Source organism: Gasterosteus aculeatus, chromosome 12 (genome assembly GCF_964276395.1).
Source record: "Gasterosteus aculeatus chromosome 12, fGasAcu3.hap1.1, whole genome shotgun sequence".
Classification (NCBI taxonomy): domain Eukaryota; kingdom Metazoa; phylum Chordata; class Actinopteri; order Perciformes; family Gasterosteidae; genus Gasterosteus; species Gasterosteus aculeatus.
Window position 1 is genome coordinate 24,876,781 of NC_135700.1, and position 19,988 is coordinate 24,896,768.

The 19,988-nt window shown below is 48.9% G+C and overlaps 4 protein-coding genes across 7 annotated transcripts in view; 2 read left to right on the forward strand and 2 right to left on the reverse strand.

The window, feature by feature from the left end:
- Positions 1-1,095, reverse strand: part of wdr59 (WD repeat domain 59) — a gene marked incomplete in the record, with an annotated part of 14,033 nt that extends 12,938 nt beyond the window's left edge. The window contains 2 exon segments of the mRNA XM_078086103.1: positions 295-343; positions 972-1,095.
- Positions 1,096-1,332: 237 nt separating this feature from the next.
- On the forward strand, positions 1,333-4,742 carry nob1 (NIN1 (RPN12) binding protein 1 homolog). Its single transcript, XM_040160011.2, has 10 exons — positions 1,333-1,449; positions 2,218-2,350; positions 2,446-2,579; positions 2,699-2,770; positions 2,845-2,967; positions 3,301-3,432; positions 3,654-3,884; positions 3,973-4,070; positions 4,140-4,284; positions 4,363-4,742. Exons 1-10 carry the CDS (start codon positions 1,381-1,383, stop codon positions 4,624-4,626), a joined length of 1,401 nt encoding a protein of 466 aa, XP_040015945.2. The 5' UTR covers positions 1,333-1,380; the 3' UTR covers positions 4,627-4,742.
- A 2-nt stretch (positions 4,743-4,744) lies between these two features.
- cog8 (component of oligomeric golgi complex 8) lies at positions 4,745-7,622 on the reverse strand. The gene is made up of 5 exons (XM_040159996.2): positions 7,020-7,622; positions 6,728-6,935; positions 5,605-6,429; positions 5,357-5,525; positions 4,745-5,125 (listed from the first exon to the last, which is right to left on the reverse strand). Exons 1-5 carry the CDS (start codon positions 7,346-7,348, stop codon positions 4,908-4,910), a joined length of 1,749 nt encoding a protein of 582 aa, XP_040015930.2. The 5' UTR covers positions 7,349-7,622; the 3' UTR covers positions 4,745-4,907.
- Positions 7,623-9,426: 1,804 nt separating this feature from the next.
- On the forward strand, positions 9,427-19,930 carry katnb1 (katanin p80 (WD repeat containing) subunit B 1). 4 transcript variants are annotated; one of them, XM_040159976.2, is made up of 20 exons: positions 9,427-9,575; positions 10,198-10,314; positions 10,403-10,533; positions 10,621-10,738; positions 11,312-11,412; positions 11,543-11,584; positions 11,690-11,773; positions 11,989-12,104; positions 12,235-12,306; positions 12,380-12,530; positions 12,604-12,794; positions 13,152-13,300; positions 14,869-14,919; positions 15,083-15,147; positions 15,226-15,426; positions 16,044-16,202; positions 17,406-17,482; positions 17,747-17,821; positions 19,137-19,253; positions 19,327-19,930. In XM_040159976.2, the coding sequence occupies exons 2-20, from the start codon at positions 10,275-10,277 to the stop codon at positions 19,466-19,468; spliced, it is 2,082 nt and encodes a 693-aa protein (XP_040015910.1). In that variant the 5' UTR covers positions 9,427-9,575; positions 10,198-10,274; the 3' UTR covers positions 19,469-19,930. The 4 variants fall into 4 exon arrangements, with proteins under 4 accessions (XP_040015910.1, XP_040015919.1, XP_077942239.1 ...); XM_040159985.2 differs by having other exon boundaries at positions 9,431-9,575; positions 16,044-16,193; XM_078086113.1 differs by having other exon boundaries at positions 9,431-9,575; positions 15,083-15,426.
- Positions 19,931-19,988: the final 58 nt, after the last annotated feature.

The following is a 19,988-nucleotide window of genomic DNA, read 5'->3' on the forward strand; positions in this document are numbered from 1 at the left end:
TGTGTGATCACAGTCAGCATTGATGGACTACTTTGTTATTCCAGCTCTTAAACGAATGACGCCACAAAACAGTGATTTGTCTTTGGGGAGTTTTTCTGTGGCGGCGTGAGGGATTTGGGACGCAGGATGTTGCATGTGTGCAGACTGTAAAGCCCTCTGAGGCAGATTTGTAATTTGCAGTTTTGGGCTATACAAAATAAAATTGATTGAATGTGCGTGTCTATGTATAGAAAGACAAGGGTGTATCTGTATACATTTGTGTTAAAAGTGATTGTTTCTGTTTACTGAATTTACCCGGACAGAACGGCGTGTGAGCCAGACAGTCCACTGACATGGCGGTTGCCTGGAAACACAGAAGAAGAACAAATGAAATAAAGGCCAAGAAGAAGAAGGATGGTATAAATTATTATTCATATTGACTTTAGTCAACAATTCCTATTTTTTTTTAAACAAGGTCGTGAAATATGGCCTGCACCGTTTTAGTGAAACTTGGAGAATGACAAATTGGCTCGCTAGCGCCCCCTTTTGATTAGCCCCATTACTGACTTTCAGCTAGCTGCATGACATTTGCTTATTTTGTTCTGGAGGTTTTCCACAGAATGTAAACATAATGTCTGCTGCACGTCCTGATTCTCGAGCTGCTGGTAACAGGTAATACGTCTAAAGGTGCGTGAGCCGCTTCTGACGTCACAGAAGTGCACGGCAGCATCATCCAGTCAGTGTGTTTATGGGTTGTGTGTGAATTAAAATTCACATTTTATTAATTAAATATCAATTGGTTTTGTATGTGTTCCTCTCGTCCCACTACTGTGACATTTTAACAACCGTATCGATTGTTCCATCACAAACATTCGATTAACTGGGTACAACTCATGTAAAGAGATTGAAGTGATATCGTGTTATCGGCATGATTAACCCTCCTCGTGCTCCGCTGTCACTTCCTTCTGTCCGGAGCGTTCGCTCATTATTACCTGCGCATCCCGAAACTCGACCACCACATTCTCACTGCTCCAGCGGGCCGCCATCTTCCTTCTTCCCCCACTGTCAACACACGTCACGTGATACCAATGACGCGTGACACCGTGTTTAGGAGCCTTGTTGGAAAAAAAAACAAATGGTATAAGCAAAGGATTTCTAGAAATAACGTTGCATGCAAGTAAACCACACAATTCAAATATTAAATTAATTTTGATGCAACAAAAATGTAAGTTCCATAAGATTGAGTAGTTGTAAAATGATGGACCCAAACATGCGCTTTCAACATAAGATTTAAACTTTACATGCGAGGTGAGGAACTCATGAACGCGTCGCGCATCCTTGGCCACGTGACTTAGTTGTGCCTTTTGATTGGTGGGTTCAGTTTCCGATATTGTATCCAAAATGGCGCCTGCCCTGGTGTCGCATGTTGTCGCAGACGCAGGAGCGTTTATAAAGAGAGCTCCGCTGCAGGTGAGTTTTTAATAAATACATTTGTCAGTAAACGTTTGGTTAGATGAATGTAAAAGGTCAGCCCATCCGGTGCCCGCTAACGAGAAAGGAGAGAAGCTGACGGCCGAAGAAAAGCTCCTCAGACCCCATCTGATGAACACCAGACATATTACATCTATATATTTTTTACATTCAATATTGTATATATAGTTAAACAAACGACGCAAACACCCCGGTGTTACACGTCAGTCCACTGCGACGTTACCATGGTGATGAGGTCTCACTGCCGTCCTGCTTCCTTATGAGGTCACCATGGCGGCCTGCGGTCTACTAGGTGTCCGGTCTCATGTCGCTGGACGGCACACGGGGACAATGTGCGTCTGTCTTCATCTCTTTCTGTTGTTGGTTCCTCGTGAAGTGTCTGCTGTGGTGTGTACGGGCAGTCTGGATCTCATGGGGTCTTAGTTACTGCAGTGTGTTAGTGGAGGTGGAGAGTGAAGATGTGAAGGCTCTCTGTGGTCCTGATGTCTTCAGAGACCTCCTCCCACCATTTAGGAGCAGGACAGCAAAGAGTGGAGATCTAGTCGAGTGTTTTGCTCTCAGTGAGGAGGAACAAGCAGTTTATCACATGCAGACGTAAATGAGGCTCCTCTCCAGTGTACAAACATATCAAATATATATATAATTTAGATACAAACACACCGCGCTCCCTTGAGAAAATCATATTGTCGTATTTATTGTTTATCACATGAGTGTGAAGGTTGGTTGATCTCCTCTTGTGGTTTGCAGGAGATCGGCAGCATCATCTACACGTTACGAGATGTGGTTAACGAGATCAGAGACAAACCCACCAGGAAGAGTTTGTCCTTCCTCCCGTACCAGCTGACCTTTAAGGAGCCGCATCCCGAACACGTCAGACTAGGTAGACCATCCTCAACACGTCAGATCCTGACCACCTGAGGTAGGTACACTAACCCACAACACGTCAGGCCTAAACCGGAGTTCTTCTCATTGCAGTGACCGAGTTCTCGAAGAAGACCGGCGACTACCCGAGTTTATCAGCCACAGATATCAAAGTCTTGGCTCTGACGTACCAGCTGGAGCTCGAGCATGTCGGCTCCCAGCACCTGAGGAAGGAGCCGGCGGTGAAGGTACTGAAGGAACCTTCCTCCCGCTAAGACATCTTGTTAACGTCTTCAGCGGACGGAGCTTAGCGCCAACCCTGATTCAGCTCGTCTTCATTTAGTAACGTCATGTGTTTGTGTCTCAGGTAGATGTTCACAACACTCTGCGACACCCGGAGACTCCTGTTAACGTGGCAGGGTTCCACTTCCCCTCCAAGGTAGTGTCCCACAGAAACATGGAGAACTAGATCTAAAGTGTGAAGGGGACTCATTCTTCTTGACGTTCCTCCAGAAACACAAGGACACTTTGAAGGTCCAAGAGACCGAGACCTCAAGCAGGGAAGAAGAGTTCAACAGCTTCCAGTTCTGGAGAGAGCCGCTTCCCCCCATCGACAGCCAGCTGCTGGACCTCCTGGTGAGTCTCACCAGCACCAGAAGCTCCACTGGGTCTTTGCTCCTCAGTAGTCTCTACAGTTGGTAACTAAATGGAGATAAACCCAACACACTGAAGTTACTGAAGACCCAAAACAACCTACAGGCTCTGAGCTCAAAGGAGCAGCTCTGGTTCAACGTTCCTTAGCGTTGGATGTAGATCTTTGTCTTGTGGCGGTTGAATGTCATTAACCTTTTATTTAGGGAGACGTTTGCCGACCAAAGCAATACTGAGTCAGATTTGTCTTCATCACTGAAGCTCCTCTAAACACCTCATTGTAAATGTAACATCTGGTGTCGTCGGGTGTTCCTCAAGGAACCTGTGAAGGATCTAAACCCGAACATCAAACAGAACCAGACAAAGACGTCTGACGATGACGAGTTCAACAGCTTCCAGTTCTGGAGAGAACCGCTGAGGTCCATCGAGGACTGCCTGCTGGATGTTCTGGTGAGATTACAGAGAGAAGCTTTAGGATCTGAGTCATGTGACCTTTCTACGGCGCTAAACCGACCAATCTTTTTTACAAGTAAACAGCTGCCTTCTTGTAGCCACCAAACGTTGTCTCATTCCTATAGTATATAATCTATATATATCTATATCTATATCTATATACACACTGATTATAAAACCAGATCTACACTGTTTACCGATTCATAATCAATCTGTAGACGTTGGACGAGGTCTCCACACCAGACAGCCGGTTGGACCCGTCTGTGCAGTCAGAGGACCAATCGGATGAAGACAAAGAGAACGAGCCTGAAGATGATGATGAAGAAGATGGAGGAGGAGGAGGGTGGATCACTCCTGGTAACATCAAACAGGTGAAGATGGACTCTGCTGATTGGACGGCTCCTGCTGATGTCATAGTGGGATGCCTGACCACCGACTTTGCCATGCAGGTAACAGCTGTGAAGGCGGTCACCTGGAGGTCCTTCTGTTTGAGGCTCAACTGATGTCTTGAATCCTTTTGACCTTCTGTCATTTCAGAACGTTCTCATTCAGATTGGTCTTCATGTTCTGTCTGTTAACGGGATGCTGATCAAACAGGCCAGGAACTACATCCTGAGATGTCACGCCTGCTTCAGGTGAGTCCAGCTCTGCTGCTGTTGGTAGGAACCTGGTGACCAGAGGTCTAGATGTGGTTTACCTTTCAGGAGCACCAGCATCATGAACAAAGTCTTCTGTCCTCACTGCGGGAACCCGACTCTGAAGAAGCTGGCTGTGACCGTTGGAGAGGACGGAACCACCAAGATGCACTTCTCTAAGAACCCGAAGGTGCTGAACCCCAGAGGGCTGAGGGTGAGACGCACGCACCAAACCACCACCCCCCCACCCCCCAACCGCCCTGAGCTTCTTAACTCTTGTCCTTGTGTCCAGCACCCGCTGCCCCGGCCCCAGGGGGGGAAGCACAGCAACAACCCCCAGCTGGTGGAGGACCAGAGCTTCCCCCAGCAGAGGCTGTCCCGTAAAGCCCGTCAGAAGACGGACGTGTTCGACCCAGACTACGCCGCAGGGGCGTCGCCCTTCTCCCAGAACGACATCTACAGCCGGGCCGCCAACCTGCAGATCAGAGACGGGCAACAGGGCGGCGGCAGGAGGCGGAGGAACCCCAACGCCGCCCACAAGAAGTGTGTGAAGTGAGGTCCTTTAGAGAGGCACCGCTACATTGATACGGTTTATGTATCCTACTCCAAGAAATATGTCATGACTTCATCTCATTAAGATTTCATGAATCAAATAAATATCATGTAAAGACACATTTCTGACTGATGACCTTTAATCCCATAAAAGAACAAACGTGTACAACAGGAAACTGCTTCAAGAGGTGATTACTCGTTAGTTCATGTCGGTTTCCACGGTAACGTGATTCTGAGCGCACGTGGTTTGATAATGAACATAAGAGTCGGCCTCCCTTAGGACCATCACTTCAGAGACAAGTCCTCGTCCGCTCCTGTCTCTCCTGGTCCCCCCGTGGGCCCTGGGTCGGGCGTAAGGTCCTCAAAGCTCAGGCTCCTCAGTGGAGAGGTGACGTGGATCTCCGGCTCCCTCTGAGGCAGCAGGAAGTCCAGAGGCAGGAGGACGGCGGCGAGGTCGATGGAGCCCAAAGAGCCGAACCGGTGCAGCTGAGTGGGAGAGACTCCTGAAGGGACAGAGACACGGTTAGGACTTGTGTAGACCTCATCCTGTGGTAGCACACAGATCCACTGCTAACTATATCAGTTTAATATTTCATGATGGGCATCGGAGCGGAATCTGGATTAGTGACTCTCCAGATTTAAGATGCTCAGATTGAAGTTCTGAGCGACTGTATTCAGAGACCGAGACGAGCAGACGGACCGGGGGACACAGACAGACAGGCGGACTCCCTCACCGAGGACCAGGGCCAGCTGCTCTGGAGGAAACAGCAGCTTCAGGCAGCGGTTGAGGAAGGGCAGCAGCTGCTCGGCGTATGAAGAACAGAAGAGGACAAACAGCTGCTTCTCTCGGCTGCTGAAGGCCGACTCCTCGGCCCGGTGGAACGCCACGATCTGACGGCTCACCTGACGGGAGACAACGCCGACGGGTTATTGCACCGGCGCAGCAGAGCCACCCGCTCCCGACAGGAAGTAGTCATCTCACCGTGTTCAGGGCGTCCTGCAGGCAGGAGGCCACGTGGTGAGCCAGGCCCACGGGGCAGCAGAGCCGCAAGTCGTTGAAGGCCGTCAGCACGTTGTTGAGGAAGCAGGCCAGCGGCTGGAAGTCCAGTAGAACCATGGGGGGCTGCAGGGCTTCGGGCTGTGAGGCGGGGGCCACGTGGGGCCCGGTGCCCCCCAGCACCGAGGGCAGGGAGATCAGCGTGTAGAGGTTCATATCCTCTTGGAACTTGTCCGCCGCCTCCTGCACAGCTCGCCCAAACGTCTCCCCCGCCACTTGCTGGAACATCGGCGCCAGCTGGCCGCGGAAGTCGGCCCCCACCCTGCTGAAGGACAGGCCAAAGTACATGCACTGACCAAGCAGAGAGTCCAGGCGTCCCCCCACACCCCGCTGCAGGTCCCTCTCTAGAGTCTGCAGGAACTCCGCCACCTTCTGCACCACCCAACCGTGGAAGATGGCGGCCTCGTTGAGCGGCGCTTGTCCGTCAGCGGGGGGGGGTAGCGGGTCCTCGTCAGAGAAGATGGCTCGGTATTGCGTGATGATGTCGAACAGGTGGACCCGGCAGGCCTCGATGGTTTTGGTGATGTGGAAGTAGGGGTCGTCCTCTGGGACGGCGGCAAGGATGGACTGCAGCCAGGAGCCTCGGGCCTGCAGGAACTTAACTCTAAGCTCCGCCTCTGTGAACACGTCCATCCTCCGCAGGTAGCCAATCACACGCAGGCAGGCGGGGAGCTGAGAGTTACTGCGGAGCTGCTGCAGCAGCTGATTGAGCATCAGCTGTGCAGACTGGCGCACCTCACCGACGATGGCCTGGAGGACGAGAGGCAATGACGGGGTCCAACAGGAACTACTTCAGATGGTTTTAGTAAATAATCAATGGAATAAGCATTCAGTAGATTTGCTATACATTACATATTTTCTATAATAATTGTGTTTTATAATATGATGATTCTGCGTATTACTACATAATAAGAATACTGTGTATTGTCAGTATAATACAGCACTAGTCAGCTTGACAGCTAGCCTGCTTCACAGCATTGGTTGCCATGGTGACAGAGCTGACCTGCTGTCGAGTCATGGACCTGATTGAGTCTGTCCCGGACCTCACCTGGATGACGGGGAGGGACGAGTGCTTCTTCTCCAGCCGCTTGGCGTAGCCTGCCAGCTCCAGAGCTTCCTCGTAGTAGCCGTTACGCACGCAGGTGTCCATGAGCTGAGGGATCTCCAGGATCTCCAGGATCTCCGTGTGCCGGTTTAACGTGAGGCTGTTCATCCGCCGGCTGGCTCCGATCTGCTCCGCCTCCTTCATGAAGCCCCTGGAGACAAACAGGCCGATCAGAGAGGAAGCCCTAAACCCGAGGACCAAGAGGTCTGAGGATCGGAGGACCTCCACCACTGACCTGCATCTCTCCCTGAAGCCGGGCAGCTTGTCCAGCAGCAGGGACACGCTGCTCTCCACGCGGCCGAAGTCCCGGTAGATGTGCTCGGTGCAGTCTGCGGTTCTGATGAAGGTCTGGTAGTTGGAGAAAGCCAGCTCTCGGGTCTGCTGCAGGATCTGAGCCCGCTCCTCCGCCAGCCGCTCCGGCTCCCGGCTCAGCTTCTCCACCCCGAAGGAGCTGAGCTCGGACAGGTAGAAGGAGAAGTCCGGGTTGTCTCTCCAGCTGTCCGGGAAGCTGTCCTTAAAGATGGACGCCAGGATACTCTCATCCTCCACGTCTACCGCCGCCATGTTGGACCGCTCGGTTCTGCTGGAGGTTCTTCAGAGAGCCGGACTCATCGCAACGGGTCACGTAGGAGACTGTTTGACCGTAAAACGCGTTCGAAAAGATGATAAATGTTTATCTCAGCGAGTGGCAGACGGGTTGACAAACACTTCCGGGTTTGGTTTCCTGTTTCATCTTCTTCGCTGGTGTTATTGCTAGTAGATGTACGTTACCGCCACCAAGTGGACGAGAGCGGAACGAGACTGTGAATAAAGTTACTACGATAATGACCTGTAAAATTTACAATATATACACTGCTCAAACAATTAAAGGAACCCTTTATAAACACACCAGATCTCAATAGGATATCTGTACGGATATGAAAGGTTTAACGTCTTAGGAACGTTTTTCATCTTTCGATGGAAATATAGTTTTAGCCCATACAGGACATCGTCTTATAAGGCTAGTCCATTTGGCCAAAATGTAATTTGTGCAACTCAAAATGCTTCTCAATAGCATGATTGACAGTGTGTCTTGTCTCATCTGTGAAAAGCACAGGGTGCCAGTGGTGGACATTCCAATTTGGGTATAGCAAAGGCCGTTGGGGGGAGATTGTGCTGGGAGACACATCAAAGGAATTGGTCAAACTGTGGAACTTCTGTAGTGTGGAATATTCTAAACAAACTGAAGACCTGGTTCATAAATTAGACCAATTAATGAAATGCATGTAGTGTACACCCGTATACAGCTATGACTCTGAAACGTAATGAAGTTGTATTCAATGTTATGTAATTAACCAAATGCATGCATGTAATACTTGATGCCACCACTTCTATTGACCGAGAGAAATTCAAAATCCGAGTTACATTGAATGCACCATGCAGTGTAATACCTCATTGCACGACCATATTCCTTAAAAACTCTTAACTTGGACGCAGCAGGAGACGTCACGTGCGCAGGGGGCGTGGACACTCCCTTTCACACCTCTACTGACCTGTAGAAACACCTGTACGTACCCGACTACTCTGTGGCTTATTGATCGCAGAATCTGGTGGATCCTCAAATGAAATGTTCTTTTTAATAATATTAATAATAATAATACCTGCACTTTTTCAGATGTTCCAAGTTACTTTCGTTCCTTTCCTTTTATTAAATAATTTGATTTTAACTTTTCAATCCCAGATTTCCTTTGTCTTGCCGGAGTTTCTTGATTTTTTTAACACAACAGTAGGTTAAGAAATAGCTTTATGCTCTCAGTAGCGACGATGGCTCTAGCTAAAACAACACAAAGATCAATAGGGAGAAACTTGAATTGGCCTCCACATGCAAAACCTGTTTTGGGGTCGTCTCATTGTTGCCCCTCTGGTGCACCTGTTAATACCATCAACAAAAAATGTAGCTGAAACTGATTTACAACCCCCACTGCTTCATACTGATCACTATCACAGAAGTGCAATTAAGTTCATGGTAAAAGAAGTTACTTTCATTTTTTGAGCAGTGTACTTTTTGGAAGTAGTACAGTATGAATATAAGTCAGATATGTACATCTTAAAGATGAAGTATATGGATAGATCTAATTTGTGAATAAAATAGTAATTTAGAAAGTGTAGTTGTATTTTAGTACATCCATCCATCACTCTGCACACAGGTCTATCTCAGCCAACTTCGGGTACAACCCGGGTCACCAGCCAATCGCAGGGGTAACACAGAGACAAACAACCATTCACACACCTACGGGCAAGTTAGAGTCCCCAATCAACCTGATCCCCAGAGCAGGTCTCTGGACTGTGGGAGGAACCCGGAGAACCCGGAGAGAACCCACCCAGACACGGGGAGAACATGCAGTCTCCACACAGAGAGGCCACTGGGCGGAGTGGAACCAGGACCTTCTCGCTGTGAGGAGACGGTGAAAACCACCACACCACCGTGCCACCCGTGTTTAAGTACATAATTAAGTACATGTATTTGATGCTTGTAAAGAAAATGTAAATGTAATCGTATTCTTCACACAGCACGTGTTTCTATAGCACGAAAGAAGAGCTATAAACAACAGAACAGTTGTTTATTTCTCTCGTCGTTAATAAAGTTGTTTTTGAAAGTAAGTTTGTGACGTCACCGGAAGTGATCTCCGGCTTTTTCTTCAGTTGCTAAGCTGCAGGACAGGAACAGCCAGCCTGTCAACAAGTGACCATCAGCGGCGTGCAGGAGCGGATTCACGGGTGTCCGTTAACTGTTACCGGAAGACACATGAAGGTAAACGGACTGCGACGTGTCCTCCGTTGTAGCGGTTACAGCAGCTGAGCTAACTAGCTGAGCATTACTTAGCTAAAGCCCGCTAACAAGCTAACGTTAACTCTCGACAGTGACCAACACAACTACTACTACTACTACTACTACTACTACTACTACTACTACTACTACTACTAACGTTAAGTTACTACACAATAAGATTGTCCATCGTAGTAAAACTACTGTTACACATATATAGTCGTAGTCAAAGTACTACTACACTATACATATAGTCTGTCGTAGTCAAAGTACTACTACACTATACATATAGTTTGTTGTAGTCAAAGTACTACTACACTATACATATAGTTTGTTGTAGTCAAAGTACTACTACACTATACATATAGTCTGTCGTAGTCAAAGTACTACTACACTATACATATAGTCTGTCGTAGTCAAAGTACTACTACACTATACATGTAGTCTGTCGTAGTCAAAGTACTACTACACTATACATATAGTCTGTCGTAGTCAAAGTACTACTACACTATACATATAGTCTGTCGTAGTCAAAGTACTACTACACTATACATATATATACATAGAATGTCACATGACCTCTGTTATGTGTTCTGTTTCCTTGTAGGTTGTGGAAGATCAGTGCAGACTTTCATCAGTTAACTCCTGGCACCAGTAACCAGTGTGAGGACCAGTGAGACCAGTATGGCTGTGGCCAACACCACCAAGATCTCATGGAGACTGCGTAGGTTTTATGTTCAGATTGAGTTGTAATTTGTTGTCCCTCCTGTGTCTCACAGAACTAACTTTGTCCCCTCTGTGTTGCCGTACAGAGGAGTTTGAGGCTCATTCCAGCTCTGTTTCCTGTCTGGCTTTGGGGAGGAGCTCCGGCCGCCTGCTGGCCACCGGGGGGGGGGACTGCAGGGTGAACATCTGGGCCGTCAGCAAAGCCAACTGCATTATGGTGAGACCTTTCACAGGTCAGCTGCTGGTCAGCTGTCACATGACACACCTCACCTGTACTGATGAGATCTTATGTGTGTCCTCTCAGAGTTTGACTGGTCACAAGAACCCAGTGGAGTGTGTCCAGTTCAACACGTCAGAGGAGCAGGTGGTGGCCGGTTCTCAGTCTGGGTCCATACGAGTGTGGGACCTGGAGGCAGCTAAGAGTGAGACCCAGTTGGTTCTGTGTGTGTGAGGCTCAAGGGTTTTCCTCATTTTGTGTCTGTGACATCACAGCATGAAGTCCCACCCCCAGTGACATCACACCACATAGGCACACCCCCAGTGACATCACACCACATAGGCACACCCCCAGTGACATCACACCACATAGGCACACCCCCAGTGACATCACATCACATAGGCAATGTAGGCTCATGTTCAAAAATTCTCGTTTCTAAATCAAAATGGGTCATCTACGTGAATCGCAAAGATCCAGAGTTTTTTTCTGGGGGGGGTCAACTGGCCGGCCAGCGTTTGAGAGAGTGAGACAAGGAGAAAGTGTCATATGATCTTTGCAATAAAACATCTTTGATGTGACGCGATCACGAGATCGCGTCACATCAAAGATCGCTGAACGAGATCAGCTTTGAGATCCTACAACGTCTTCATTTCCCTCCAGCGTTTCCCACTGATACTGGATTCTTATGATGATTATTACAATCCACAGAGCGTGGTTCTAAAACCTCGAGGGTTCCTCACACAACGTGGATGTGGTGGTGTTTGTTTTCTGTCTTCAGTTTTAAGGACTCTGATGGGACACAAATCCAGCATCACCAGTCTGGGCTTCCATCCTTTTGGAGACTTCCTCGCCTCCAGCTCCATGGACACCAACATCAAGGTGTGTGTGTGTGTGTGTGTGTGTGTGTGTGTGTGTGTGTGTGTGTGTTTGCGTGTGTGTGTGTGTGTGTGTGCGTGTGTGTTTGTACTAATGGAATCTTTGTCCTCATCTGAACTGGACGGCTGGTCAGCTGTGGGACGTCCGGAGGAGAGGATACGTGTTCAGGTACAAGGTAAGAAGTGTGCGTGGATCCAGAACCAGGAAGCATCGGATAATGTGGATAGAAGGTGGAAATAATCCAAACTGTTGAACTCAACCTGTCCTGGTGGTCTTTCAGGGTCACACTGAGGCCGTGAGGAGTCTGGCCTTCAGTCCCGATGGAAAGTGGTTGGCTTCAGCCAGTGACGACTCTACCGTCAAGGTACGAACTATCCCAGCTGAGATTCTGAGGAGTCACGTGACACCCGTCAGAACGCTAGCAGGTTCTCTACGGTGTGTTTCACCGGGACCAAACCGGGGCTACGTGTCATTTAGCTGACGCTTTTATCCGCCCTGTCGACTCCACACGCCACCGCCGCCCCATAAGACGCCTCTGAAGTGATCAGATGAATTATCTGTTGATGTTGTCTCCGTCAGCTGTGGGACCTAACTCAGGGGAAGATGATCACAGAGTTTAAATCTCACACTGCTCCAGTCAACATCATCCAGTTTCACCCCAACGAGTACCTGCTGGCCTCGGGCAGCTCCGACAGGTACGAGCCACTCTCTCTTTTATTCTGCAGCAACGCGCTCAGTGTCCTCGGTGATAAACCAGCCTCATAGTTTCCTCTGTCTCTGTCCTCTTTGATAAATGCTGTCTTTTGCCGTCGGTTTTGTCTGCAGGACCATCAAGCTGTGGGATTTGGAGAAGTTCACCATGATTGGCTCGTTGGAAGGAGACACGACTCCAGTGAGGTCAGTTTTCCCTGTGCAGAGTGTGAGCAGGTTGGAGGTGTTCCAGGGAGGTGACCTCTGACCCTGTGTTCAGGTCTGTGTTCTTCAGCTCGGACGGATCCTGCCTGTACAGCGGGGCGACAGACTCCCTGAGGATCTTCGGCTGGGAGCCCGACCGCTGCTTCGACGTGGTGCCGGTGGGCTGGGGGAAGGTCTCGGACCTGGCGGTCTGCAACCAGCAGCTGGTGAGTATCTGTGGTTATTAATCATTGATTAGCTCACACAACACATCCTCCCTCATACCCCTCTGTCTGTTAGATCGGCGTGTCTCACCAGCTCTCCAGCGTGTCCTCCTACGTGGTGGATCTCAAGAGGGTGAAGAAGAACGGCGGTTCTGTGATCCGGGGAATCATCCAGGATAACCAGCCGCTGGCGGAGCCACGTGATGCTAAAGGATCTGCACTGCGCCGGAGTTATGAGAGACCCACCACCACCTGCAGCTCCCAGAGGTATGGCAGCCCTAAAGGTCCAAATCATCTGTTCTACAGCACCTAGCACTGTCCCATAGCTATAGCTTCTCGTGCATGCTCTTGATCAGCGTAGTGGAGGACTCCAGAAGGGCTCTGATGAACTGAGGAAAACCGTTAAGCTGGATCTGCACCCACAATTACCCAGCAGCCCCTCTAATTGTCATGGTGTCCTCCTGAGCCTCCTAGAAGCTTCTCTCCTCACATCAGATACTTTGCCCCTTTTGCATTTTGTCTCGTCTCACTAATTAGGTGAGTGGGGAAGACCTTAGCTACAGAGTTTAACTTATTCTGCCCTCATAAAAAATCCATTATTTTTGTATGTTTCGATGTCATCAGGGTTAAGCGGAGGTCAGACGCTGATAGGCGGAGCCCCGAAGGTGAGAGGAGGAGCCCCAGTGAGGACGAAGCGGACGAGAAGCTATCGTCGGCTGAAATCCACAACGCAGAAGACTTCAAAGAGATCTTCCAGCCAAAGAACGCCATCTGTGGGTCTCCTGCATCCTCACACCTCGTCTCCTGCATCCTCACACCCCGTCTCCTGCATCCTCACACCCCGTCTCCTGCATCCTCACACCTCGTCTCCTGCATCCTCACACCTCGTCTCCTGCATCCTCACACCCCGTCTCCTGCATCCTCACACCCCGTCTCCTGCATCCTCACACCCCGTCTCCTGCATCCTCACACCCCGTCTCCTGCATCCTCACACCTCGTCTCCTGCATCCTCACACCTCGTCTCCTGCATCCTCACACCTCGTCTCCTGCATCCTCACACCTCGTCTCCTGCATCCTCACACCTCGTCTCCTGCATCCTCACACCCCGTCTCCTGCATCCTCACACCTCGTCTCCTGCATCCTCACACCTCGTCTCCTGCATCCTCACACCCCGTCTCCTGCATCCTCACACCCCGTCTCCTGCATCCTCACACCTCGTCTCCTGCATCCTCACACCCCGTCTCCTGCATCCTCACACCCCGTCTCCTGCATCCTCACACCTCGTCTCCTGCATCCTCACACCTCGTCTCCTGCATCCTCACATCTCGTCTCCTGCATCCTCACACCTCGTCTCCTGCATCCTCACACCTCGTCTCCTGCATCCTCACACCTCATCTCCTGCATCCTCACACCTCGTCTCCTTCATCCTCACACCTCGTCCCCTTCATCCTCACATCTCGTCCCCTTCATCCTCACACCTCGTCCCCTTCATCCTCACACCTCGTCCCCTTCATCCTCACATCTCGTCCCCTTCATCCTCACACCTCGTCCCCTTCATCCTCACACCTCGTCTCCTGCATCCTCACACCCCGTCTCCTGCATCCTCACACCTCGTCTCCTTCATCCTCACACCTCATCTCCTGCATCCTCACACCTCATCTCCTGCATCCTCACACCTCATCCCCTTCATCCTCACACCTCATCTCCTGCATCCCACCTCGTCACACCTCGTCTCCTTCATCCTCACACCTCATCTCCTTCATCCTCACACCTCATCTCCTGCATCCTCACACCTCGTCTCCTTCATCCTCACACCTCGTCCCCTTCATCCTCACATCTCGTCCCCTTCATCCTCACACCTCGTCCCCTTCATCCTCACACCTCGTCCCCTTCATCCTCACACCTCGTCCCCTTCATCCTCACACCTCGTCCCCTTTAGAGTTTTTACTTTGGGGGTCAACTGGCCGCCAGCGTTTCTGAGATCCAGCGAGACGAGGAGAAAGGTGGTGATGTGCAATAAAACATATTAGATGTGACGAGTCTTCAGCGTTGTGATCTCAACATAGTTTTCATCTCCCTCCAACTTTTCATCCTTTCACTCCAAATTCGTGCTGCCAACTTGGAGACAACGACGACTGTTTGCCGCTTTTTCTGTTGTTATTGGATTCTTTCCTGGTGCCCGACGTGAAGTATGAACCCGTCTGCTGTCCACACGTCTCCGCGTCCAACAAAACGTCCCCCTTTTCACCCCTTATGAGCTAGTTTGCACCTTCTGTAATGACTCTCATCATGGCTCACATGACATGTATGTATCCTCATCGGCGCTTCTTCTCCCTCTTAGCGCGAACCCCTCCCAAGGTATCCGAGCCTTTCCCCGCTCCTCCAGAGGATGGTGAGTCCTTCACAGCTGGAACTAGTTTACTAGGAGGCATCAGGTACTCTGTGTACTACACACTCACATGTTGGTGATATGTGTTGATTCTTAGACATGACGTGTTCTTCTTTATGTGTAGCGTGATGATGGAAGTTCTTCTTCTTCTTCTTCTTCATCTTAGAGACCATATCAGCCATCGGCCGCCAGCTAAAGGACACGATATCTGCTTTTCCTGAAAAGCAGCAGGTCAGTGAACGCAGCAGCAGTTGTCTCGGTTCAGACGTGTCATGTGACGAAACACACTGTGCTTTGTGTGTGTCAAAGGCTCCGCCCCTCGCCTCCTCCACACCTGTCCAAAGGGTGGAGCCTACAGTCGTCTCCTTTGCAAAGCGTCCCACCCCCTCAGCGGTTGTGCCCGCCTCCCCCCCCCCTCAGCCTCCCGTCAGCACGGCCAGGTCCAAACCGAAAATCATCCTGAGCTGCCGGAACGAACCCATCGGACTGAACGTGGCCGACTTCCTGCCGGTGAGCTTTCGCTCTTTACGCCCGTTAGTTCCACGAGTTCATCTTCTGCCGGACCTTCTTCACTGGTCCATATCGTCTGACATGAAAACAGCCCGTGCAGCAAAAAAGGTTGTGGACCACTGATCTAAACAACTGCAATAGTTAAAACCTGGTGACAAGTAATGCATGTTAATGGGAATAAATCTGAACACATTCAGAAGACAACGGAATAACTGATAAACACGTTTGTTGTTAATCAGAACGGCAGATGATTGACTGGAGACAGGATTAATCTTAGCCCGGCTGTTAGCCCGGCTGTTAGCCCGGCTGTTAGCCCGGCTGTTAGCCCGGCTGTTAGCCCGGCTGTTAGCCCGGCTGTTAGCCCGGCTGTTAGCCCGGCTGTTAGCCCGGCTGTTAGCCCGGCTGTTAGCCCGGCTGTTAGCCCGGTCTGGAGCAGGCTAGCTGCAAAGAATAAATCACCATGGTTACTTGGCTGCGTTTAATTGCTTTCGTGTGAAAGCTAAATTCACCCAGGATAACGTTATCCCGTATCCTGGTTTTGGTGTGATCGCCCTCCGTTGTTCAGTAACATTTGTGTGTGTGTGTCTGTGTGTGTGTGTGTGTTGTCTCCCCCTCAGTCGTCCCCTAACAATAGAGGCGGAGCTCTAAGTGATGACGAAGCTCTGTCCCAGCTGAAGAAGGGTCATGACACTATGTGTGTGATGCTGCGCAGCCGACACAAGAACCTGGAGACGGTCCGGTCTGTGTGGGTCCGAGAGGACATCAAGGTGAGACAGGTGTGTTTCTGTCCCACAATTCCTTGCGGCAGCAATATTTAAATAGTGACGTGTCTTTGGTCCGTTCACGAGAAGTATTGATGACGTAGAAACGCAGATCATGTGAGTAACCCTCCTAACCACCTCCTCTTGACCCCATGACCTTTTCCACAGAGGTCAATGAATCGTGGTTAGGAGGTCAGTTTTTGACAATTCAAATCCAGCCCGGGTGTGTAGAGGCTCCTCCTCCTTGGTGCTGGTTGGAGGTTTACAGGAATCAGGAAACATTTGTTGCCAAAATATGTCAAACATACAAGGAATTTGTCTTGGCGGTTAGTGCGCGACAGTAGACAACAAGAAGTAATAAAATAAAGTGGAATGAAATGCTAATGCTATGGATTAGTAGAATAAGGCTATGGGTTAGTAGAATAAGGCTATGGGTTAGTAGAATAATGCTATGGGTTAGTATAACAAGTATTACTCGTCACTTTGTCACTTGTCTGTTACTTGTTCGTTAGTGAACTTTATGCTTAATATTTTTCTTTTTAACTTTATTCCCTTGTTTTATACTAACCCATAGCCTTATTCTACTAACCCATAGCATTAACATTTCATTCCACTTTATTTTATTACTTGTGCACTGTTGTCTTGTCTGTCTACTGTCGCGCACTAACCGCCAGGACAAATTCCTTGTATGTTTGACATATTTTGGCTAATAAATGTTTCCTGATTCCTGAAAACAAGAATAAAGTTAAAAATTAAAAATATTTAAAAAGTTTAAAAATATTAAGCATAAAGTACAATATCGAACAAGTAACAAAGTGACGTATGAAGGGGAGTGACCGGTGGGATGTCAGTCAGTCAGTGGGGGTCCGGCTCTGTTGATGAGGTCTTAGTCCTGATGGACCTCAGCCTCCTGCCAGATGGAAGGGGCACAGACAGGTTTTTTCGGGGTGAGAGGGGTCGGCTACCATCTTTTTAGCTGATTCAGAGACCTGGAAGCGAACAAGTCCTGCAGGGACGGCAGATTGCAGCCGATCAGCCTCTCTGCAGAGCGGAGGACACGCTGTCCCCATGAAGACCTGGTCGTGTTGTCTCTGTGGGCATGTCACATCTAAATGAAGTGTTGGTGGAGCTCATATCGTCCTTTTGCTCCACATTGATGAATTTACTAAGAAGTGTTGTGGTGAAATGCAGCGATGTGATTGGTTCCCCGTTCTGCAGAGCGCTCTGGATGCTGCTGTCTCAATGAACGATCTGTCCATTGTTGTGGACATCCTGAACATCATCAACCTCCAGCCGTGAGTCCTCTTCATCAGTTCCACCCATTATCTCATATCGTAAATGATTACATATGTTTCCATGTGAAATGATGCGTCATGTGACCAGCGCTGAGTGAGCGGCTAGCAGCTAGCAGCTAGCACCAACAGGCTCTCAGCTGTGTGTCACTTGTGAACATTCAGAATAAGAGGGGAGTCACTTCCGATAATAAGCATAAGTTAGTATGTATTAAATACCAGTTTAAATGAATGAAGTCTGGTTATGAATTTGATTGATTGTTTTAGGTCGCTATGGAGACTGGACCTGTGCACAACCACCCTCCCTCAGATCGACCAGCTGCTCCACAGTAAATATGAGAGGTGAACCTACGATCAGTTTAGTGTGATTAACCAAAGCGATTTCACCAACAATGAATCGATTTCATGTTTTTACCGCAATTGTGTCTTGGCGGTTGGTGACAGTAGACAACAAGACAGCAGTGCACAAGTAATAAAATAAAATGCTAATGCTATGGGTTAGTATAAAATAAGAGAATAAAGTTAGTTAAAAATAAAAAATATTTAAAAAGTTAAAAAAATATTAAATATATTTCCACATTTCTTCCCACTAAAGCTCTTCAATCTGATCCGTTCTCTCGTAAACGTTCTTCCTTTTAATAACGGCCGTATTGTGCTGTGAAAACGGAGACGTGAGACTCCGTAAAGGACGTAGTCAGAGACCAATCACAGCCTGGTGCTGCAGGACGCTGCAAAGCTTTACACGCTGGTCTACAAAAATGGGTCGACGCACGCAAGGAGGTGAAAAGACACGCAAGGGACACGCAAGGGACACGCAGGGGACACGCAAGGGGGTCTTGCGTCTTTGCGTCTCTCTGAAAACGCAGAAGCATAAACGAGGCTTAAAGCGTCATTGTGTAAAATCGTGTACTTTAGACACAAACTCCAACATGTGATCATGTTGGAAGTTTAACTACGTCTTTTGCTCTCAGCTCGCCATCATTTGATGTTTCAAGTGCCAACAATGTCCCCACAGTTAGACAGGACGTTTTCAAACCAGGTAGACGTTAGCAACTGTTGCTAACTGCTAAGCTAACTGCACTCGTCCACCTTCTGTTTGACACGTGGAAGAATCTCAGGCCACATTTACACATCGCCGGGTATTTACAGAAAGGAACAGTTCTGCCCCTTAGTTTTCAAAAATAACGTCGTACACACAACAGTTTGTTTATATGAACCCGCATAGATACGACCCGGGCGCCATCATAACTGTGCCACTGTAGTCGGCAGTGTAACGAGAAGGATAAAGACATGGAAACTAATCAGAATTGGCATACTGTGACGCTTGACAACCTAAAACTCTGTTTGACCTTGTTCACACGCAAACACAAAAAGAGTTTTTAGAAAAGATCGTTTTTGTGTAAATGAAACCCCAAAACGCATGAAAATATACACGTTTTCCCATCGTGTAAACGGGGTCTCAGTTGGGTTTGTTTTACTTCCAATGCAAAAAGCTGCCTCGCTCTCTGCATCTAACTGACTGCAGCACACGTCGGCTTTAGGGGTCAGGGGTCAACACACACAATTGTACTCGCATAGATTATTGTCTTGACTTTGACATCCCCAATTCTTAATGATCAGACACTTCAATGTGAACCGTGTGTGTGTGTGTGTGTAGCTACATTCAGACCGGCTGTACGTCCCTCAAGCTCATCATGAAACATTTCTGGACTCTGATCTCTGAGACTCTGAAGGCGACTCCGTCTGTCGGGGTCGACATCACGCGAGAGGAGCGGTGAGTCAGCACAAAGTCACGTGACCCGCTTGTGGGGTTGGTGGTGCTGAAGATGATGACGTTTGTGTTGCAGACATCAGAAGTGCAGAGCGATCTGCAAGCAGCTGAAGAACCTGAGCAACCTGGTGGAGAACAAGGCACTGCAGGTCGGTCGTCATGGCAGCGCCTTCAGAGAGCTGCAGCTGCTCATGGCGCCGCTCGACGACTCGCTTTGACAGGTTCTACCGAGGATGAAGATGTGGCGGCTCGGCCTACGGACATCAGGAGCTCATTTATAGATTCATGACTGATGAGGAACTGTTCTTCATAGACATTCTCTAATGAGGGCGCTGAGGACATCGGTAAAAGGGTTCTCCAAGGAACCCAGAAGAAGCAGGTCCTCTCTGCTGACCGGTCCACAGCTGCACTAAGCTACAACAAAGGGATTCCCCTTGAAGTTTGGGTAGAAGTCTGTCTGATGACGCTGTTTAGCTTAGCATGAAAACATGTTCTTTAGTCTGGATCAATCAGTGCCGCTGCTCACCTGGATCAAAGGTTGGTGACGAGTGGGCTAATTTATATATTTAATCCATCAGCGATTATTTCTGATGGTAATCTGATGTCTTTTCTACTATAGACGACATGTGTAAATGCCTTGTTGTAATTGTTTAATCAAATAAAAAGTTGTACATGTTGGATCAGAATAGTCTCTTTCCTCTCGCACACGTTTCTAACTGCTCATTTGGATATAAAACA